The sequence below is a fragment of the Neoarius graeffei genome, chromosome 27 (genome assembly GCF_027579695.1).
Source record: "Neoarius graeffei isolate fNeoGra1 chromosome 27, fNeoGra1.pri, whole genome shotgun sequence".
NCBI classification, from domain to species: domain Eukaryota; kingdom Metazoa; phylum Chordata; class Actinopteri; order Siluriformes; family Ariidae; genus Neoarius; species Neoarius graeffei.
In genome coordinates this window covers 2,594,471-2,619,101 of record NC_083595.1, presented here as the reverse complement: position 1 = coordinate 2,619,101, position 24,631 = coordinate 2,594,471, and the positions used below count along the sequence as shown (strand labels likewise).

At 42.7% G+C, this 24,631-nt stretch overlaps 1 protein-coding gene across 1 annotated transcript in view; it reads right to left on the bottom strand.

Annotated features, from left to right (window-relative positions):
- lrp1ba (low density lipoprotein receptor-related protein 1Ba) overlaps positions 1–24,631 on the bottom strand; it is a 453,831-nt gene that overhangs the window by 401,038 nt on the left and 28,162 nt on the right. Inside the window, exon 14 of the mRNA XM_060911172.1 lies at positions 20,673–20,786. Within this exon, the coding sequence (XP_060767155.1) occupies positions 20,673–20,786 (114 nt within the window). The remainder of the gene's footprint in view (positions 1–20,672; positions 20,787–24,631) is intronic.

Sequence of the window (24,631 nt, the reverse complement as noted above, 5' to 3'; positions counted from 1 at the left end):
CACTAAATGAAAACGAACACTAAACCAGAGATAGTACAGTAAATTCATCTTCCTGTCTCTCTGACTAAATACACGAACACTAACACAACAAAGTTCGCATTGCTTGTCGCGTTGCTGTGATGTTTCTCTCCCTCCGGATTAAATGGACAGTGACTCGAAAATCACTAAAATACATGAATACTAAATGAACAGTTTGCTCTGATGGCGCAGTTCACATTGTGAGCAGCTTTCCGATTTAAACTGTTTTTTTCTCATCCTTATACTTCCTGTTTCATGGACTGTAACGGATTTGCTTATTTAGTAATTTTAATACAGAATTTACTTTGAAACTATAATCAGACACTCCAACGCCCCCCCACCCAAAAAAAAAAAATCGGCCGTGAAAAAGGCGGCATCCACCAAAAGGCGCGCTGTTTGCATCCCTGCAGATACATTGATACATTGTAGATACTAACAATATCTTTGCGTTCTATGAGAACGCAAAGATATTGTTATTATCTACAATGTATCTATTTGCTGGGGACGTTCGTGAACATCAAAGCTGCCACGTCGGGTCATTTTGAAAGTGAGTGCAATGTAGACCATAGAAAACTGTGTCACAACATGCCTGTCATGGCAACTTTTCTTTTGGTTTGTTTGTTTTATTGACGGGGTTGTCCCCGAGGATTTTTTTCAGCAGAGATAAAAACCAGAGGGGGGGACGATCCCCACCATCCCCCCCAGCAAATCGCACCCAGTGTTTACCTAATTAAAGAACGACATCATATTTTTATCCATATACAGGGGGCTGCAAAAGTAGGTAAACAGTAAGGATTATACATGAACAACTGCAGCAGGACGACTTCTACTTTCAGCAGGATGGGGCGCCACTGCACTTCGCACTCAATGTGTGTGCGCTACTTGACAAAGAATTTCCCAGCAGGTGGACTGGATGTCGGGGAGCTGTTGACTGGCCACCACGTTCGCCGGATCTCACCCCGATGGACTTCTTTTTCTGGGGATGTGTAAAAGACAGGGTTTTCGCACGCAAGCCATGTTCTGTTGATGCCATGATTCAGTTCATGCGGGAGGCTCGTCAGGAAACTGATGCTGATAAAGACCTTTGTGCCAGAGTGCGCATGGGTGTCCACACTCGACTAGTGGAGTGTGTGAATGCCGGGGGCAAACAGTTTGAACATTTGAGGGATTAATATGTTTATTATTGACATGTTATTGATATGTTTGTATAATCAATAAAATAACATTTCCTGCAAATGTTTTGTTTTTCATTACTGTATACCTACTTTTGCAGCCTCCTGTATAATTACATTTACACAAGTCCGAGCCTGTACTCACACTTACATTATAGCAGCTATATCAGAACTACTGTTCTGCTGTTATAGAAAATTAATCAACACCTTCTGACCAATCACAATCAAGAATTCGACAGCACTGTGGTACATTTAACAGTTATTCCACAAAATCGAGTCGTACATGAGCTGACAGCCGACGAGGCGCACAGCACCGAGATTGAGTGGAATAACTGTTTTATTCTATCCACATTCACTGGATTCTGAGAAACAGAGCATTTTTATTAAAAATTTTTTTTGCAAATTCGATAAATAAAAACTTTATACAAAACGCTGACAAAATCATTTCCGCTTAGAATGTAAACAAACCGGCGAAATGACAGGGACATTTTGTGAAAAATGCGATAATAATAATTCTTGAAAAATAAAAAAGACACGCTCTTACCATCAAATACTTTTATTCCATATTTTGTTGCTTTTTTTTTTGGGGGGGGGGGGGGTTGTTTTCGAGTAGAGTTTTTATTTCGTCCTTGGTTGGTTCAGCAACACGCGCCGCCATTTTGTTTTTTCTCTACTGACAGTATATGAGCTGATATCCGAGTCGTAGAGAAGCCAATCAGAGCGCTCAACTGCTCATATCCAGTGAATGTGGAGAGAATAATTCAAATTATTATATCCACATTCACTGGATATGAGCAATTGTGCGCTCTGATCGGCTACTCTACGACTCGGATATCAGCTCAGGTACGACTCGATTTCGTGGAATAACTATTAAATACAGTGGTGCTTGAAAGTTTGTGAACCCTTTAGAATTTTCTATATTTCTGCATAAATATGGCCGAAAACATCATCAGATTTTCACACAAGTCCTAAAAGTAGATAAAGAGAACCCAGTTAAACAAATGAGACAAAAATATTATACTTGGTCATTTATTTATTGAGGAAAATGATCCGATATTACATATCTGTGAGTGGCAAAAGTATGTGAACTTCTAGGATTAGCAGTTAATTTGAAGGTGAAATTAGAGTCAGGTGTTTTTAATCAATGGGACGACAATCAGGTGTGAGTGGGCACCCTGTTTTATTTAAAGAACAGGGATCTATCAAAGTCTGATCTTCACAACACATGTTTGTGGAAGTGTATCATGGCACGAACAAAGGAGATTTCTGAGGACCTCAGAAAAAGTGTTGTTGATGCTCATCAGGCTGGAAAAGGTTACAAAACCATCTCTAAAGAGTTTGGACTCCACCAATCCACAGTCAGACAGATTGTGTACAAATGGAGGAAATTCACGACCATTGTTACCCTCCCCAGGAGTGGTCGACCAACAAAGATCACTCCAGGAGTAAGGCATGTAAAAGTCGGCGAGGTCACAAAGGACCCCAGGGTAACTTCTAAGCAACTGAAGGCCTCTCTCACATTGGCTAATGTAAATGTTCATGAGTCCACCATCAGGAGAACACTGAACAACAATGGTGTGCATGACAGAGTTGCAAGGAGAAAGCCACTGCTCTCCAAAAAGAACATTGCTGCTCATCTGCAGTTTGCTAAAGATCACGTGGACAAGCCAGAAGGCTACTGGAAAAATGTTTTGTGGATGGATGAGACCAAAATAGAACTTTTTGGTTTAAATGAGAAGCGTTATGTTTGGAGAAAGGAAAACACTGCATTCCAGCATAAGAACCTTATCCCATCTGTGAAACATGGTGGTGGTAGTATCATGGTTTGGACCTGTTTTGCTGCATCTGGGCCAGGACGACTTGCCATCATTGATGGAACAATGAATTCTGAATTATACCAGAATTCTAAATGAAAATGTCAGGACATCTGTCCATGAACTGAATCTCAAGAGAAGGTGGGTCATGCAGCAAGACAAGGGGGTCACACCAGATACTGAAAGCAAAGGTTCACATACTTTTGCCACTCACAGATATGTAATATTGGATCATTTTCCTCAATAAATAAATGACCAAGTATAATATTTTTGTCTCATTTGTTTAACTGGGTTCTCTTTATCTACTTTTAGGACTTGTGTGAAAATCTGATGATGTTTTCGGTCATATTTATGCAGAAATATAGAAAATTCTAAAGGGTTCACAAACTTTCAAGCACCACTGTAGGAGAGCACTATAGGTATTGATCCTGGTAGGCAGGGTATTATAATAGTATATGATTTGGGACTTTGTTTTTGTGATAATGGGTCTCTTACCGAATGCAGACTACTGCGCCCTCCTGGTGTGGAGAGTAATTTCTTTTAAACGGCTGAAAATCAAACAAGCACGCTGTCCATCAGCCTGTCGTCATCTTCATGAATTTAAGTGCAACATTTTCCAGAAAATATGAGGCAATCATCAGTCAACCTTGGTATGTGCTTGCATGAGTCTTTCGACCGAGAAAACTTTCACAAAAAAATCAGACAGGGCTGCATGATAAGTTATAAAGTATGTGTTTGCCATTGATACTTGCAAAAAAAAAAAAAAAGGAAAAAGGGACAATCTGTCACGCAAGATTTAAAAAAAGAACTCCTGACCTCTGGAAAAGCAACGCGGCACACTTTGTTCACTTTGTGTATTGTTACTCTAACAACAGCTGGATAACAAGGTATTAAACATAAGTGATTCTTTCCTTCCAAAGATGGTTTACTGTACATCTTCAGAACACTGGAAGGATCCTTGAGGATTAATGTCTTCAGAAATAGGAATTGCACATTTTATTTAAAGGCTAATGCAGAGTTAGGGTAACTACAGTCTGAAGCACGATTCTGAAGTAACATGAGAGTCTCTCTCTCTCTCTCACACACACACACACACACACACACACACACACACACACACACACACACACACACACACACACGGGTGGAGTTTGTCTAAAAGAGAGGTGTGTCTCAGTTACACTCAATTCTGACGCTGAATTAAGTCCAGCACCACTGTCTGACAGTTTGATGTAACTACAATACTGTATGTCATTCTGGAATTATTATAGCTTTTTGATTTTATGCTACATGGTATTATATTTGAAAGCAAAAAAAAAAAGCAAGTTACTTTTTCAGTCTGTACTTTCTATTCCTGATAGAGCAGCACGGTGGTGCAGTGGTCATCACTGTCCCTCACAGCAAGAGGGTTCCAGGTTCAAACCTCATGGCTGAGAGGGGCCTTTCTATGTGCGGTCTGCATGTTCTCCCCGTGTCTGTGTGGGTTTCCTCTGGGTGCTCCAGTTTCCCCCACAGTCCAAAGACATGCAGATTACCGTAGGTCAAAAATACCCAGCCACTGCGGTTGCACAAGCCAGTGCATACTTAGTGCCGGTCTCAAGCCCTGATAGATTGGGGAGGGTTGTGTCAGGAAGGGAATCGGGTGTAAAACCTATGCCAAATCAAATATGTGATTTGGCATAGGTTTTATACCACGGTGGTTCCACTGTGGTGACCCTGAATGGGAGCAGCCAGAAGAAGAAGATTGTCTATCCCTGATATCTTCAGGTTTAAAGGTAAGTGTTTGTGTAAAAAGTGCCCCTTTTACCAGAGGCAAAAAAAAAAAAAAAGGAATTTCCACCTGTTTTGGAGGTGGCCATGGTCAGCAATGAAGGGTCAGTGCAGTTTTCCCATAAGAATTTATAGCAAGCATTGCTAAAGATGGCATAAAAGAACATATCCAAATGGCACAAACCACCAAGAAATGTCACAGAAAATGGCACAAAATGGCAATAGCATGAAACTCTCATTTACAAAATGTGTACACATTGCAAGGCCTGTACTTGTAAATAGTCTTCCACACTTCTTCCTCTGAAAGCAGAATACATAGTATGTTCTCCCACCTATGTTTCTTAGCCCAGGTGGAGGTATCACTGCATGTCTAACATGACACCTGTGACTTAATGTGGAACTTTTCTCTCTTTATTTCCTTCAATAATGCTGATGGACAACATCCTGATGGAAATGTGCGTGATTTATAAAGCCAGGAACGAACTGAATTTCCGTCTTTGCAGGTGAGCAAGGAAGTTACCCTTTATAAAAGTCTTATTTGAGGCCCACTTTACACGGGGACGGTCTGAAACAAAAACGCAAAAGTCCGTTTTCGTTCTCACTTTTTTCCGCGTCTACACGACCGTTTTCAAGGAGCAAATCTGCGTCTATACGGTGACGCATAAATGTGTGGAATTCGATTGGATGTGCATGCCAGGCGGCTAGGCGGTGCTGTGAAAGACCTCCGCTATGTCTGCACGCATGCGCAACGTCTTCCGTCTTGTCTGATCTGCACATCTGCGCCGCGAAAACTTTGACTACTCTGGCTATGGTAAGTAAGAAAGTAAGTAAAAAAGTAAGAGCATACTATACCCGCCTCTGTTCATTAACGGTATATGTGCAGATTCGGTATAGATGTTCGAAGGACTCCTGGACGTTTATTAAAGCTGCCAGAGCAGCTTGAAGGTCCGTTGGATCGATGTAATCAGACATGCTCTTACTTTTTTACTTACTTTCTTACTTCCCGGGCTGGCATGTACAGTATATGACATATGTATGACGTAAACGCGTACCCGACGTGGGCAGATCCGAGCAGAGTTTCGCGTATTGGGTAGTTTAGACGGATATGCAACGGGGGCTGTTTTTAACTTATCCACTTTGGAAGGCGTTTTTAATTTTTTTGGTTTTTCAGCCTCGGAAACGCCGTCCCCGTGTAGACGAAAGGCACTTCCGATAAAATATTTAGTCGTTTTTACCCAACAGCGTCCTTGTGTAAACGGGCCCTGAGTTTAGAATGTTATAACTTTATTGTGCCAGTTGTATATGGTGTCTTACAATCAAAAAAAGCTTTCGCTGTGCTGTCTGTTTTATCTCTGCACTAATGTTATTGTGGAGAGTTGTGGATTGTTTGCACAGCAGGGAGCTCACACCCCTCCTCTTTCCCATCACCCTGGTCAACAGCAACGTCACACTCAGTCACGGTAATCTACAGAATGAAAGGCAAGAGTGTCTTCACTAATCCTATAATAGATTTATTGGTGATAAAATATTTCTTTCATGTACAGTACCAGACAAAACTTTGGACAAACCTACTCACAGGTGTTTCTGTATTGTGACGATTCTCTACACTGTAGAACAAAACTGAAGGCATCAAAACTACAAAATAACATCTGGAACAAATCTGGAATTATGTAGTAAGCAAAAAAGTGTTAAAAAAGCAATGTGTTTGATATTTTAGATTCTTCAGTGTATCCAGCGTTTCCCTTGATGACCCTTTGTACGCTATTGTCATTCTCTTAACCAGCTTCATGAGGGAGTCACCTGGAACGCTTTTCAATTAACAGCTGTGTCTCGTCAAAAGGTCATTAGTGGACGAGTTTCTTGCCGCCTTAATGTGTTTGAGATCAAACAGTAAAGAAGAACAGTATAGCCCGGGCGGCAAGGCGGCACGGTGGTGTAGTGGTTAGCGCTGTCGCCTCACAGCAAGAAGGTCTGGGTTCGAGCCCCGGGGCCGGCGAGGGCCTTTCTGTGCGGAGTTTGCATGTTCTCCCCGTGTCCGCGTGGGTTTCCTCCGGGTGCTCCGGTTTCCCCCACAGTCCAAAGACATGCAGGTTAGGTTAACTGGTGACTCTAAATTGACCGTAGGTGCGAATGTGAGTGTGAATGGTTGTCTGTGTCTATGTGTCAGCCCTGTGATGACCTGGCGACTTGTCCAGGGTGAACCCCGCCTTTCGCCCGTAGTCAGCTGGGATAGGATCCAGCTCACCTGCGGCCCTGTAGAACAGGATAAAGCGGCTAGAGATAATGAGATGAGATGAGATGAGATGAGATGAGTAAATAGCCCTATTCCACAACTGCAGTAATCCATATTATATCAAGAACTGCTCAACTAAGTAAAGAGAAACGACATCCATCATTACTTTAAGACATGAAGTGACTTTTAATTAATAAAATTAATGAAAAAAAACACTGAATCAAAAGGTGTGTCCAAACTTCTGACTGGTACTGTAAGTTGATTAAAAATGTCCATTAAGTCATTTTCCATTCTGCCAGCGGAATGAAACCCCACTGTTCTGGTAAAAACGGTGAAAGGTGGTGGTCTAGATGCTGCTGTGAAAAACTGCATCTCAGACACTTGTTAAAAAATTCTGGAAATCTTGGTCATGTGAACTACACACATGTGATTTTAATAATCTGAATGTGGAGCTCAGCAAATACACTTAAGGAACTGCGTAACCCAACTCTGAACATCAGGAACTTTCCTCACGGAAACAGTGACCTAACTTTTGGACTTGCAGACTCTAAACAAGACCCGTAGTCTGTGTATACCTTTAGCATCCTCACTGCCTTAGTGCAGAGGGACTGAAAGCTCTATTATTTAACAAAAATTGTTTGTTCTTCATATGAAGCAAAAACAGTCTTTCAATCATTTAAACAACTTACCTTAACACAAACATCTGCTTAATTCACACAGAAACTCGTGTGTGAAATCCTGAGTTAAAACCATGTGGCATTTTGATTTGTGGCAGCTTAGCTGTGATATGTGTGGCGTTAAAAGTTCAGACAAACAAAAGGGTGAAAAATTTATTTCTTACATTCCTCTATGAATGTGATTTAAGCAAAAGGATGTGTGAGATAGTGGCTGTGATTTAGCAGATCGCCACAGTTGTTATGTTGTTGGAAATAACACACCACCTCACATATCTGCAAAGCAAAAAAAAAAAAATAAACTTTTTAATATCAGCAAGTTCCGATTTCCACCAAAAGTTGGCCCACTTAAAGTGGCCGAGTGCTATAAAGTAAATAATAATTCATTCTTAGAATAAAAAAAAATGTGGTTAGCCTATAAATGTGTAAAAGTGTACAGTGTCTTGCAAAAAGTATTCCCCCCCCAGTGTTTGTCCTGATTTGTCGCATTACAAGCTGGAATTAAAATGGATTTTTGGGCGTGAGCACCATTTGATTTACACAACACGCCGACCACTTTAAACATAAAAACTGTTGTTTTATTGTGACACAAACAATAATTAAGATGAAAAAACAGAAATCTGGAGTGTGCATAAGTATTCACCCCCTTTCTTATGAAATCCCAAAATAAGAGCTGGTCCAATCAATTCACTTCATAAGTCACAATTACTTGATTAAGAGCCACCTGTGTGCAATCAAAGTGTCACATGATCTGTCACATAAATCAACCTGTTCTGGAAGGACCCTGACTCTGCAACACGACTAAACAAGCAACATGAAAACCAAAGAGCCTCCAAACAGGTCAGAGACAAAGTTGTGGAGAAGTATAGATCAGGGTTGGGTTATAAAAAATATCCCAAACTTTGAATATCCCATGGAGCTCCATTAAATCCATTATAGCAAAATGGAAAGAATATGGCATCACTACAAACCTGACAAGAGAAGGCCCCGCCCACCAAAACTCACAGACCGGGCAAGGAGGGCGTTAATCAGAGACGCAACAAAGACACCAAAGAGAACACTGAAGGAGCTGCAAAGATCCTCAGCAGAGATGGGAGTATCTGTCCATAGGACCACTTTAAGCTGTACACTCCACAGAGTGGGCGGGGCTTTATGGAAGAGTGGCCAGAAAAAAGCCATTGCTTAAGAAAACACGTTTGGAGTTTGAGCATGTGTCAGACTCCCCAAACCCATGGAAGAAGATTCTCTGGTCAAATGAGACTAAAATTGAACTTTTTGGCCATCATGGGAAACACCATGTGTGGCACAAACCCATCACCCTGAGAACACCATTCCTACAGTGAAGCATGGTGGTGGCAGCATCATGCTGTGGGGATGTTTTTCATCTGCAAGGACAGGAAAGCTGTTCAGGACTGAAGGAAAGCTGGATGGCACTAAATACAGGGCAATTGTGTCAGAAAACCTGTTTGAGTCGACCAGAGGTTTGAGACTGGGACGAAGGTTCACGTTCCAGCGGGACAATAATAGCTGGAATTGCAGCAAAAGGTGGCTCTACAAAGTATTGAATTTTGGGGGGGGGGGGGGTGAATACCTATGCACACTCCAAATTTCTGTTTTTTTCATCTTAATTATTATTTGTGTCACAATAAAATAACAGTTTTTACCTTCAAAGTGGTCGGCATGTTGTGAAAATCAAATGGTGTTAACCCCCAAAAATCCATTTTAATTCCAGCTTGTAATGCAACAAAACAGGACAAACACCAAGGGGGATGAATACTTTTGCAAAGCACATAATTCTCTATTAATTAATATGATTTTAAGGAGCTAAAAGGTCAGATAACTGATAATATGGACCAATATAATTTTATACAAACACTGAACCATACATGGGGTGGCACGGTGGTGTAGTGGTTAGCGCTGTCGCCTCACAGCAAGAAGGTCCGGGTTCGAGCCCCGGGGCCGGCGAGGGCCTTTCTGTGTGGAGTTTGCATGTTCTCCCCGTGTCCGCGTGGGTTTCCTCCGGGTGCTCCGGTTTCCCCCACAGTCCAAAGACATGCAGGTTAGGTTAACTGGTGACTCTAAATTGAGCGTAGGTGTGAATGTGAGTGTGAATGGTTGTCTGTGTCTATGTGTCAGCCCTGTGATGACCTGGCGACTTGTCCAGGGTGAACCCCGCCTTTCGCCCGTAGTCAGCTGGGATAGGCTCCAGCTTGCCTGCGACCCTGTAGAACAGGATAAAGCGGCTACAGATAATGGATGGATGGATGAAACATACATCAATAACTCAGTAAAATAAACCAGCAAAACCTCTGAAAGTCTTTTTCAGTCAATTTAAAATAAATCTATCTGTCGCTGCTGGTGGCCAGGGTAGTCTGTGAATGATACAAATACAAAGCAGCAGGTGAGAAAAACGCTCCATTGGATGGATGTAAATAATAGCTGTATACATAATTCTGATGCACAGTTTTGACAAGGGATGTTTTTCCATATTTAGCACAAAAAAAGAGAAGAAAGAAAGTTAGCATGAGGCATCACAGCAGGTGAGGCTGATTAATTTTCAGCAGAAATGCATCCTCCTTTGAGACAAGTTTTATTTGTGCTTACATACTGACAGTAAAATACTGAACTAGCTGCTTCAATATCCAGTGCAGTATTTTGAGGTCCATCTTGTTTTTGTGATCTGTGTGGACCCTCTGCCCTCAATAACCCTCCTCATAATCAAAAACATCACTTCCTTTTTAAACTCCTTCAACAGTATGATGTGAAATTCACTTCAGATTCGCGTAACTGGCAATATATGTACTAAAATGAGATCTTTTTTCAGAGTATTCCTCCATACCTTCACACAATCCTACACTAATCTCCCTATCTTATAGTAATCTCATGATCTGACATCAGGAAAAACTACAATGGTGCTTGAAAGTTTGTGAACCCTTTAGAATTTTCTATATTTCTGCATAAATTATGACCTAAAACATCATCAGGTTTTCACACAAGTCCTAAAAGTAGATAAAGAGAACCCAGTTAAACAAATGAGACAAAAATATTATACTTGGTCATTTATTTATTGAGGAAAATGATCCAATATTACATATCTGTGAGTGGCAAAAGTATGTGAACCTCTAGGATTAGCAGTTAATTTGAAGGTGAAATTAGAGTCAGGTGTTTTCAATCAATGGGATGACAATCAGGTGTGAGTGGGCACCCTGTTTTATTTAAAGAACAGGGATCTATCAAAGTCTGATCTTCACAACACATGTTTGTGGAAGTGTATCATGGCACGAACAAAGGAGATTTCTGAGGACCTCAGAAAAAGTGTTGTTGATGCTCATCAGGCTGGAAAAGGTTACAAAACCATCTCTAAAGAGTTTGGACTCCACCAATCCACAGTCAGGCAGATTGTGTACAAATGGAGGAAATTCAAGACCATCGTTACCCTCCCCAGGAGTGGTCGACCAACAAAGATCACTCCAAGAGCAAGGTGTGTAATAGTCGGCGAGGTCACAAAGGACCCCAGGGTAAATTCTAAGCAACTGAAGGCCTCTTTCACATTGGCTAATGTTCATGTTCATGAGTCCACCATCAGGAGAACACTGAACAACAATGGTGTGCATGGCAGGGCTGCAAGGAGAAAGCCACTGCTCTCCAAAAAGAACATTGCTGCTCGTCTGCAGTTTGCTAAAGGTCATGTGGACAAGCCAGAAGGCTATTGGAAACATGTTTTGTGGATGGATGAGACCAAAATAGAACTTTTTGGTTTAAATGAGAAGCGTTATGTTTGGAGAAAGGAAGACACTGCATTCCAGCATAAGAACCTTATTCCGTCTGTGAAACATGGTGGTGGTAGTATCATGGTTTGGGCCTGTTTTGCTGCATCTGGGCCAGGACGGCTTGCCATCATTGATGGAACAATGAATTCTGAATTATACCAGTGAATTCTAAAGGAAAATGTCAGGACATCTGTCCATGAACTGAATCTCAAGAGAAGGTGGGTCATGCAGCAAGACAACGACCCTAAGCACACAAGTCGTTCTACCAAAGAATGGTTAAAGAAGAATAAAGTGAATGTTTTGGAATGGCCAAGTCAAAGTCCTGACCTTAATCCAATGGAAATGTTGTGGAAGCACCTGAAGTGAGCAGTTCATGTGAGGAAACCCACCAACATCCCAGAGTTGAAGCTGTTCTGTACGGAGGAACGGGCTAAAATTCCTCCAAGCCGGTGTGCAGGACTGATCAACAGTTACTGCAAACGTTTAGTTGCAGTTATTGCTGCACAAGGGGGTCACACCAGATACTGAAAGCAAAGGTTCACATACTTTTGCCACTCACAGATATGTAATATTGGATCATTTTCCTCAATAAATAAGTGACCAAGTATAATATTTTTTCTCATTTGTTTAACTGGGTTCTCTTTATCTACTTTTAGGACTGGTGTGAAAATCTGATGATGTTTTACGTCATATTTATGCAGAAATATAGAAAATTCTAAAGGGTTCACAAACTTTCAAGCACCACTGTATGAAAAACTCACAGGACTATCAAAAATGCAGCTGCAGAGGGAGATGCAGCATAAAGAAAGGTTCCTGCCCCCACTGGATGCGCCCCAAGGCACCCAGCCCACTGCAGCAGTGGAAGGGGAATGATGATGTTGATGATGACAGTAATCTGCCTGTCCTACACTAATCTTGCTATCCTATACTAATCTCACTATCCTAGGGGAGTCTCACTTCCAGGGGAGTATAAAAGGCGCACTCTCACCACACAGGTTAATGCATCCTTCTCACAAGCATGAGATTGATGCCTCTCTCTTCTCCCATACAGAGCTCCAGAGAAAACACCACTACACTCTGCTAGATACAGCTCCCAGCCAGGACTCAACACCGGCTCCAAAAAAGAGCCAACACCTTTTTGTCAAAAGAGCCCACGGCCTGCCAGCTCCCTGCCACCTGGCCACCGGATGTCGCTGGATGAGCACCTCACCTTGCATTCGGAACTGCTCCTGGGCATTCTCCTCTTCACATCCCCCTCATCCTTCACCCAGTTCATAATAAAAGAACAATTGGTTTTCCTCCAACTCCTGGGTCAGTGTCTGTGTTCTGCCTGTTGCAGCAGCGAGTCGCTACAGCGGTGGAGAATGCAGGTATGAGCACAGGCTCCATACCTGCCCACATGGCGTCATTGATCCTGCATCTCCTGGAGGCCAGCCTGCAGCAGCAGCAGTTGACTCAAGATGGCCCACGGCCTCCTGACAGTGACACAGGAGTTGTTACTGCACGGAGCTACGGAGGTGTCCCTTCTTCGACAAGAGGCACAGAAACTGCTCAGCAAGCCTGGTCCCAGCGATGACATGGAGGCTTATCTCTATATCTTTGAGCAAACCACACTCTGGGAGAACTGGGCCGAAGAGGAATGGGCCCAGGTCCTGACACCTCTGCTGACCGGAGAGGCCCAACGGGCCTGTCATGCTCTTCCCCCTGTGACAGCTAACGACTATCAGTTCCTGAAGGGGGAAATCCTGGCCCAGTGCGGTCTCTCTCCCTGTCAGGTGACATCATTCTCCCTGTCCTTCTATCATTAAACCTGCAACTCTCAGCTCACCCCCAGGAGCCAGCCAGATGCCCTACTCCACACCACTAAGCGTTTGCTTCAACCACAGCACCATTCAGCTGCTCAGATGACAGAGTGAGTGGCTATGGATCAGTTCCTGCAGGGGCTGCCCCCAGAGGAGGCTTGGGTCATGGGTTTGAAGGTCCCATCCACTCTTGCCAAGATAGTGGATGATCTGGAATGCACCCTGGCAACACTCGAGATCCACCATCCAGTCTCAAGGAAGAGTTATTCGGATGCCAAGCAGCACCCCCTGCAGCCAACTTGGGCCAACACTTCCCAGTGCTGTCCCGACCACCAGCCCCACACCCCAATATACTGGACAAGCCCATGCCTACTGAACCTTAGCCCACTCCCACAGTTCTCGCACGGAAACCCCAAGCTAGCCAGCTGTGTGGTGCATGGCCTGCTAAATTCCCAGAGCCCTCACACTATGCTATGGTTGGACAGACATCCTGTCAAGGCCCTTTAAGACTCTTTAAGCACCATCACCTTTGCCTGGCCCTCGGCCTTCCCAGCACACGCTGCCCCGTGCAGTAGTGTCAAGGTGACCTGCATGCACAGGGATGCATGAGAGGTAGCCGCTGCCAGGGCACGAGTAGGTGATTGCTGAGGTGAGTGGGAGCTGTTGACTGGGGTTATGCCTGATTTACCTGTTTCTCTACTTATAGGAAAGGACTGGCCTGGATTCCCTGCTGAGCTGCCACCCCCTTGCAGAAAGGACAGCTGCCCCAGGTAAGCCAGAAGAGCTCGACAATGACAACAGACAGCCAGGAAAGCCGTCCTCATGGACGGGACCGATGGCAGCACCAGTGCCACAGCTGAGGCTGTGTCCCCTTCTGCCACTAACCCACTCTCTTGTGTGGCCCATGAGGGGAATCTTGGCTAAGAGCAGAAGCAGGACAACCAATTGAAACACTGTTGGGCACAGGTGCGCCTGGTCGAGGATGAAGATCAACAGACTGGGCATCCTCTAACCCCAGCGTACTTAGGGTGAGGGGGCTTGTGGTGTTATCATGTCAAATGCCGAGAACCACCCTGCTGGTGGTCTCTCAGTCCAAGCTCGACATTGTCATGCACCTCACTCACTCACACCCTCTCGGGGGCCACCTGGGAGTCCACAACACTCTCACCAAACTGAGGGATCAGTTCCACTGGCCCGGTATGGAAGCGGAGGTAAAAAACTTCTGCCAGCAATGATCCCAGTACCAGCACGTTGCTCTTTCCATGCCTGGTCCCAAACCGCTCGTACCCTGCCCCGTAAGGGTGCCATTCAAAAGAAGGAGAATGGATTTGGTGTGTCCCAAAGTCTGGCCACAGACATGAGTACATTCTGGTGATTGTTGACTACCTTGAGGCCATCCCCCTCCGGAAAGCTACACCCAAAAACATTTCCAGAGAATTGATCCTGCCCTTCTCCCGGGTCAAGCTCCCCAGGGACCTCCTCAATGATCAAGGCACACCCTTTAACGCCATGCTAATGCTGAATATGTGTTGGCTGTTGCAGGTGAAGCAGTTCCAGACTTCAATGTACCATCCCCAGATGGACAGGCTCGATGGGCAGTTCAACCAGGCCCTCAAGAAGATGCTCTGGAGAGTAGTGGAGGAGGATGGGTAGAACTGGGCCCTTCTCCTCTCCTACATCCTCTTGGTCATCTGCAAAACACTTCAGGCATCCCCTGGCTTGCCGTTGCAGCAGAGAGTTGCTACACACTAATCTCACTATCCTAGAATAATCTCGCTATTCTACACTAATCTCACTATCCTACACTAACCCCAGTATTCTACAGTAATCTCACTATCCTATATTAATCTCACTATCCTACAGTAATCCCACTATAAAGGATAAAATTCTCCTTTTGAAGACTGTGGAGAAGTTTTTCAGTCCAGCCTGATAATTTGGTGAAACTTCTGGCTGTTAAGTACGAGCTGTTCATGACATTCAACATCTCTGCACTGTGAGCCTTTCTAACATCTCTTTCCTTGTCTCTCATTTATTTCTCTTTTTGTCATTCCAGCTGAGAGTGCTTCAGAGGCTTTTTGTGAGTCCTCACATGGTCAGCATCACCTCACACTCTGTAGACTGTATTTGACATTTAAAGATCTTTTCACAGTGAAACTCTTCACACCAACGTACAGAGTGTGCTTTACTATAGAATTTTAATCTGATGGCTCTACGGAAGTCCCCATTAAAGCTTCTCAGTGGTATCAGGAAGGCTGGAATTGCATTTGCTCCAGTGATTTCAACCATCTGTTTTGTGTTTGTGGTGCTCTGTTTGGTAGCTGGGTGTAAAATCCTACTGAGAAAAAGGAGTTCATGCAAAGAACATTAGCATTCTGTTATGCATGCACAATAATAATAACGTTAATCAGCTATAGAGTATAACATAGTGTTCAACACGCGCTGTAATGTGATTGAGGATGCTACACTACACCCCGCGATGTAGGAAGCATTTTTGAGAATTTTCAGCTTACTGAGATGGTATTTGCTTAAATTAAAGACAACAGGTTCCTAATTCCAGACCATTTTAGAGAAAAAATATAGGGAGTATTACTGATGATGTAAGACTCGATCTACTACTAAAAATATAAAAAATACACAAAAACATTTAAATCCTACAGCTTCATCAAAAACAGTTATGTTTAATAAATATCTCATCTCATCTCATTATCTGTAGCCGCTTTATCCTGTTCTACAGGGTCGCAGGCGAGCTGGAGCCTATCCCAGCTGACTACGGGCGAAAGGCGGGGTTCACCCTGGACAAGTCGCCAGGTCATCGCAGGGCTGACACATAGACACAGACAACCATTCACACTCACATTCACACCTACGCTCAATTTAGAGTCACCAGTTAACCTAACCTGCATGTCTTTGGACTGTGGGGGAAACCGGAGCACCCGGAGGAAACCCACGTGGACACGGGGAGAACATGCAAACTCCACACAGAAAGGCCCTCGCCGGCCACGGGGCTCGAACCCAGGACCTTCTTGCTGTGAGGCAACAGCGCTAACCGCTACACCACCGTGCCGCCCTGATTCAAATGTATGCGATTTAAATATTGAAATAAAGTCATGATTTTGCTGTAAGTTTGAGAGAAAGGCGTTGAGCTAAGTGCAAGCAGGCTACTCTAACTCCATCTAAATGCATGAGTGTGTTTCTGTTTTCAGTTACAAGCTGATACAATAAAAAATATTGAGTACAAATATGAACTTGTGTATAGTTCTCTCCCTTTTTTAAATTGTTTGAGGAACTAAAGCTGAAAATGATCACAATAATACTGATTTGAATTATTTTCATACATGTCACATGTTTTCTGCTTTCCCTAAAAAGCTAATTAACGTGTCACAGCATCAGAAGTGATTTGTGTGTCCTCTGCTGTTGCGATTACAATCAAGCTTAACGAGTCTGAATTGTAATAACGAGTCTGTTCTTGTTTCACGATTCAGCGCCCCCATTTAAATGTGCCGTGTTAATTGCAGGGAGAAGCTAATTTAAATAGAGTGTGTGCGTTTTTTTAAATTTGCTCCTGATTGGCTGCCTGCAGAAGAAGTCCTCAAAGTTTAATCATCAATTTTCACTGCTTGACACATCCTTGTACAATGCCACTGTATAACTGCGGCACACTGTCGTACCATGCATACTGTATCCTTAAGGGTTGTTTTACAATCAGGGTACGCAAGCTAAAAATCACATTTAACACTTATTATCTTCAATATCAAAAGGCTTGACTAAATGAACTTGGTTGTTTATTGTAGCCCTGTGATAGCTCTATTTACCATGCAAAAAAATTTGGTGATAATGTTATTTTTAGTGAATGTATGGCAATATGTGTCATATTTAGCAAAATTACTCGTGTCATTTAGAAAAAGTGCTTTTTTGACCACAGGTAGCTCCAAAAGGGATGCACTTACATCATTCTTTATACCATAAAACACATATTTGGTTCCATATCATTGGAAACAGAGTTAAGTTTTAATGTTGAATGTCAGTAAGTTTTCAGACTATTTTGATCAAATTAGTCTGTAATTGTGTCAAAAAAAAATGTCCTCTGAGCAATTCCAGCGTTATGGACGTGACACTTGAACTCAAAATGGCAACAAATGACCCAGTGCATGTTTTATTGTCTCCCAGTATTTAAACAGGTGTTGCATATTTTAAGGCTGTACCATACTGGAGAAGTGATAGAACAAGAACAATTCCCAGAGTACATCTAGGGCATGCCAGAAAACGCCAATAAAAGATGCGTTATGGATGTGACAGAAAAAGTATCACTTTTCTTGGGTGACTGTACATTTTTATCAAACTCTGTGAAATTGTAAACCTAATGTCGAAATGGAGATATCCGTTTGATAGAGGGGTCCAAGGTGAATATTAAAAAATCTTTGTTTAAAATATTTTGTACTTCATGCAGAGTTTCGGAAGGAAAAGTCAGCGTTATGGATGTGACGAAATTCCGTTATGGATGTGACGCGTCTGAAATAGACATGGCATATGTTTAGAAAATCAGCAATTTAACCACCATAACCCTTTGAAAAACTCTCTAAATATCAGCTAAAACTAGCAAAGTTCTTAAATAATATTTAGGACGGCTATTGTTTTGCTGTTTTGTGGATTTTAGCATACATTTCTGTGGCTTGTGGCAATAATATAGAATTGTACATGATCAAAGTTGATTTTAGCTTGGGTTTTACATTATAAGAAAGAAAGACTGACAGTGACATATTAGGTTGGTTACAAACTGGTTCAACTTATTCACATCTGTAAAATACAGGCCTGGGTGATATCTCTGGGAGTGGTTTTGATGTATTACATGTTGCTTTATTTTTGCATGGTGAGGTTGACATTTACATGGAATTGCCCCTCTCCGAGACAGCTAATTATTCAATATAAAATAACATCTCTAAAATGATTATTTTCATCCTAAAATGTGATCAAGATATTGGGACATAAATATTAGAGACGACTAACACAAAGCTTACAGCCTTATATTTAAAAGCACTATGGAAGCCATGGATTCTGAATTGTCAAAAAAAAAAGTCCTCTCCGAGAATCACTTCATTTGTTTCTCCCAGCCCTGCTTAAAGCTACACTTCATCTTCTTATAATACAAACTATTACACATGCCTATCTGTTCTTTAACTCGTCCTTCACTTAAAAACTGGTACAAGAACCAGTTTGAATCAATTTGAATTTTGGACCCCTGTGACACAAACTTTGTCCCCTGATTGTAAAACAACCCTTAACTCAGGTGCAATATATGTATATAGGAATCACTGTATATAAAAGCACTTCATTTTGCTTTTACTTAAGTTATTGAACTTATTTAAATTGATTTTATTTTTATTTATTCTTTTTTCAGACGACTTTATGTTATATTTTTAGACATGTTTACTTCTTTTTTGATTCAGGAGCTTGGTAGCAAATTTGAATTTCCCTCTGGGGATTAATAAAGTGATTCTGATTCCGATCCTTGAACAGAACGTGGATTTCTCTGAGACGAAGCTTGACAAGGTTTCTAAAGTCACACACACAAACACAGGGCTGCTAATTACTGTAGGTATTTTTAGAAAGTGAGTGAATACAAATGTTGGGTCTTTTTTAAATGAACCTACGACACAAATTATAACCAGCACTTTCCATGTAGAGAAAACGTACAGAGAGAAGAATGGAAAAGAATAACCACGCTGAGGCCATGTACACACGTAGCCGGGTATTTTTAAAACCGAACATTTCCCCCCCTCCGTTTATAAAAATGTTTTATCCACACCACCTCGTCTTCGAAAAAAATCCCTTCCACACATAACCGAACATCTGCGTTTTCAATCACATTCATAAGCATTCCAAACCTGTAGATGGCATTATTTCCCCAAATCCTACCCCCTAATCACATCAGAATAGCCCTCTGCTGGTGTCACTTCCGCCTAAACATAAAACATGGCGCCAAGCTCGTTCGTCTGGACAGACTCGGAGACAGAATTGCTTCTAAACACAATTTTGGAGTATAAACTTCAAAAGACGCAAGAAAACGTTGATTGGGAATCTTGTCAGTAGTTGGGCTTCTAAAATTAAACATGTAAATAGCACCTGCACAATAATTAACGCTTTCAAGGCACGACTCCGATCCATTACTCTTTGTCCATGCTTAATCTGGCTTCTGCAGTAAACAAAGGTCGCACGTTTGACGTCAGGGCAGATTTGTGGTCATTTTTTTGGCGCAGATTGTGACGTTCTAAAACGCAAAACTCCGGCTATCTCTGTCTACACGAAAAGGCATACACGGAGTTTTCAAAAATCTTCACTTTGCCCGGAGTTTTTTTAAATATTCGTTTTTGATGTGTTTTCATGTGGATGACAGGCCAAAACGTAGAAAAATATCTTCGATTTAGCAGATACCCGGCTACGTGTGGACGGGGTCTCAGTCTCACGAGAAGTGGACACAATTTTTCTGAGGGTCACAAAATATCCAAGAACTTGATCCAAAGACCTGCAGACCTTTCTCGCTTCAGTTAATGTCATTTTCAGAAATAGATGAGAATAGTAAGGTGGAAAGAAACACTGCTAAGCAAAAGAAAAGTAATTCCTTGTCTCTCCTGGAAGATTGGAAACCTTTAGTGATAATATTCCAAAAGAGCATAATGCAGGAGCTCTGACTTTTACAATAAAGAAAAAAAAAAAGCATTTTTGAAGGACAGCTATTTTCTTTTGAAAACGCCCAGTCATCTGTATGGGATTTTAAATGTGAAGCGGAAATGTAATGAGCCAAAACATAAACGTATGTCTGAATGGTTGAAAAAATGGCCCAGTCAAAACCCCATGTTGACCCCAGTAGAGATGCTGCACCTGATTCGAGCAGCTCGCACTCACAAATCCTACCGATGTCCCTCCACAGCAATGTAGAAGACGGATGTCACATTACACGGAGAGTCTGGCTGAAGATATTGCTGCTAAAGGTCATGGAACCACTTATTAACCTTTTCACACCGATGGTGTTGATATTGGATAACTTTGTGACTTAAATACATCAGACAACTTTAAAATAGTGATTTTTATTTACTCACCTTCACGTTGTCTGATATTCTACCGCGCCATGTGACAAATAATGATGTATTTGAGAAAACTATGAAGGGACGAGTACATTTACACAGCAATGATCATTTTGTTTTTAGATCGAAAATGCGCCGGCCTAGAGGGTTTTCAATCAAGCAAAATGTGCAAGCACACACACACACACACACACTTCACATCACTTTATCTTTGTTCTCGATGCTGCCTACAGCGTGAGCAATGAAAATCCACCCTTCTGTGTGCAGACACAAAACCCCTATCAGCTCCCCTTCCCCCTGAGTGTGTGTGTGTGTGTGTGTGTGTTTATGGTACACTCACAGTGGAACGGCATCTCATCTGAAGAATCTGGACAATCTGCTTCACCATCACATAACCAGTTCTCTGACACACACACTCGTCCATCTGCACACAGAACCTCTCCATCATCACACACTGGGGATGGAGAGAGACAGAGAGAGAGAGGGGGGGGGAGAGGGAACGGTAGGAAGGAAGGATGCAGTGGTGGAGGTGAAGAAAGACAAGGACAGTGAAAGAATAAATGACAGATCAAGAAGAGAAGCGGAAGAGAAAGATGAGTAGAGATGGGTGATAGAAGGAAGGGGAAAGATGGAGAGATGCAGAGAAAGGAGAGAATTAACGTGGAGAAAGGTGGAGTACAGGCAAGGATTGAACAGACAGACAGAGAGGAAGCAGAGAATAGTGGAGAAAAAGAGGATAAAGCCAATGACGGAGAGAATGACAGACAGAAGGAAAGAAAAACAGGGGGACCGATAAAGATGGAAGTGATAGAGATATGAACAGAAGAGGAGGTGACGGAGAGATAATGACCACGCCAGAGATGGACGAGTGATATAGGGAAAGGATGAAACGATGGGCATGAGCGAGGGACAGAGGAAGAGAGGATCGATGGATGGAGAGACAAGAGAGAGCAGAGAAAAGATGCTGAAGATTAAGCTGAACGTGAATATTTGATGGATTGCATATGAATGTGTATGTAATATGTAAATGAGGCAGATATGCATATTCTGATAAGTATGTACACAGTGTAAATGAAAGTTTAATGAACAAGTAGATTAAAGCCTTATGATGTGTTGTCACTCATGAGTCGAAGAAAAAAAAAAATAACCTAGCATCACTGCCTAACAAATTAAACATGATGGAGCATAGAGAACCGTTTCCCTCGGCAACAAGCTCCACCGTAAGTCAGAGTAGACCTGTCGTTAATTAACAGTTCAATCAAAAATGCCTTCTTACTCAAAACACTTCATCACCCACAACACCTTCACTTCCTCACGGTTAGAATGCAGCTACGACGCTAATGTGGCTAACAAGTGAAGGAAGTATATTGAGGTATTTCACTCACGTGACCAAGTCATGTGACGCTGCCATTTTGGACGGCACGGCTCGAATCAGTTTGAATGCGAGGAAGGCGACAAACGAAAAACATAAAAGAAAAAGGAGCGAGATGCAGAAAACACCTTCACTATCCAGTGACGTAGGGCATTTACAGGGCGAGCAGAGGGAGAGGTATTTGCAAAAATTGATGTTAGCAGGTTTAGAGAACGACGTTTACCTGCTTCCACCAGGATTGTTCACTGACATACGGAAGTACACGAAGCCCTCGTCTTTACCTGACTTCGGCCCACATGATCTGTATACCTACGTCGTTAAAAACCCATCGCCATACACAGGTATTGATCTGAAAGCGTATAAGAGTTTGGATGCCTACAAATATTTTGTGTCAGGCTGGGTAACATGCCTACATCAGCGGGTCGTCCCTGGAGCCGGTGGTCTTCATCTGATTACAGCTAAGGTTTGTTCACATTTTCATTTACTTTCGGTCCTCAGGATAAACAAAATGTTATTAAATGTCATTGAAATAACTTCTTAGTCTGTTGAGACATGGCCCGTTATAAATTTGCTGTTACCAGGCAATGACCAAGAACTGTATTATTAGGGTCGGTGTAGTTGTAGCAGTGTATTAGCAACTAGCTGTTAGCACTAGCTAATGTCAACAACATCGTAGCTGGTATGTTACTGTAGCAATGTTTACGTTCAGTCATTTGGATGACTGTTAAAACCTTTCAGTCTCAAGTTTTTCCTTTACTGGATTTACTAGTTTACTGAGCCATCGCGCGCTCTCCGGCCGAGCCGGGAGCCATCGCGCGCTCTCCGGCCGAGCCCGGAGCCATCGCGCGCTCTCCGGCCGAGCCCGGAGCCATCGCGCGCTCTCCGGCCGAGCCCGGAGCCATCGCGCGCTCTCCGGCCAAGCCGGGAGCCATCGCGCGCTCTCCGGCCGAGCCCGGAGCCATCGCGCGCTAGCTCAGTAAACTAGTAAATCCAGTAAAGGAAAAACTTGAGACTGAAAGGTTTTAACAGTCATCCAAATGACTGAACGTAAACATTGCTACAGTAACATACCAGCTACTATGTTGTTGACATTAGCTAGCTTGCCGTCCAAAATGGTGGACACCGGGGCATCACGTGACCCTGTGACGTCAGGTGAAATACCTCAATAGCCTCCAGTTTAGCGTGGTTACGTTACGGCTCCATCGTTCCTTTAGTACAGACTTATTTCTGTTATATTTATGAAACTGAGTTAGTCACAGCGTTAGTGATGGGACACTGATTTATTCTTCACTGAAAACAGCAGGAGCAACTCTCCATTTTAAACAAGAGCACTTTTACCCCTCATTCACAGTCTGGAGTTTAATAAAACACGTAAGTGCTTCACTTTAAAGCTATTTACAGGGAAACTAGCGGCTGTAACGGCTGCGCTAGCTCTCTGTGACTCGAGTTGCTAAATGGCTTCTTCAGGAAGACAACGCGCTCCTTTGACTGCTGGATTTTTCATTTTATTCCCCCAAAAGAGGAATCATAAATATTTATATCCACCTGCTTTCTGGTGAGTGTTGATTTTATATCATAAACTCTGGATGGAAAATCTGTAAACATTGTGTCATTACAGAAGAGACGGACCGTCACTTTTAAAACTGATCTGAGGACCAAGTCCTTACAGCAGTGGCTCCTAAAATCTTTTTTTTTTTTATGTAAAGTTCCTTTGTGGAAGGTGAAAATCACATACAAGAGATGTTTGGGAATCCCGGGATACTGGGGGTCAGGCGGGAATCATACCGATAGAGTGATTTACAGTGGGTACGGAAAGCATTCAGACCCCTTTAAATTTTTCACTCTGTTTCATTGCAGCCATTTACTAAAATCAAAAAAGTTCATTTTATTTCTCGTTAATGTACACTCAGCACCCCGTCTTGACAGAAAAAAACAGAAATGTAGAAATTTTTGCAAATTTATTAAAAAAGAAAAACTGAAATATCACATGGTCATAAGTATTCGGACCCTTTGCTGTGACACTCATATTTAACTCACATGCTGTCCATTTCTTCTGATCCTCCTTGAGATGGTTCTACTCCTTCATTGGAGTCCAGCTGTGTTTAATTAAACTGATTGGACTTGATTAGGAAAGGCACACACCTGTCTATATAAGACCTTACAGCTCACAGTGCATGTCAGAGCAAATGAGAATCACGAGGTCGAAGGAACTGCCCAAGGAGCTCAGAGACAGAATTGTGGCAAGGCACAGATCTGGCCAAGGTTACAAAAGAATTTCTGTAGCACTCAAGGTTCCTAAGAGCACAGTGGCTTCCATAATCCTTAAATGGAAGAAGTTTGGGATGACCAGAACTCTTCCTAGACCTGGCCGTCCAGCCAAACTGAGCAATTATGGGAGAAGAGCCTTGGTGAGAGAGGTAAAGAAGAACCCAAAGATCACTGTGGCTGAGCTCCAGAGATGCAGTAGGGAGATGAGAGAAAGTTCCACAAAGTCAACTATCACTGCAGCCCTCCAGTGGCCCGACGGAAGCCTCTCCTCAGTGCAAGACATATGAAAGCCCGCACAGAGTTTGCCAAAAAACACATGAAGGACTCCCAAACTATGAGAAATAAGATTCTTTAGTCTGATGAGACGAAGATTGAACTTTTTGGCGTTAATTCTAAGCAGCATGTGTGGAGAAAACCAGGCACTGCTCATCACCTGCCCAATACAATCCCAACAGTGAAACATGGTGGTGGCAGCATCATGCTATGGGGGTGTTTTTCAGCTGCAGGGACAGGACAACTGGTTGCAATTGAAGGAAAGATGAATGCGGCCAAGTACAGAGATATCCTGGAAGGAAACCTCTTCCATAGTGCTCAGGACCTCAGACTGGGCCGAAGGTTCACCTTCCAACAAGACAATGACCCTAAGCACACAGCTAAAA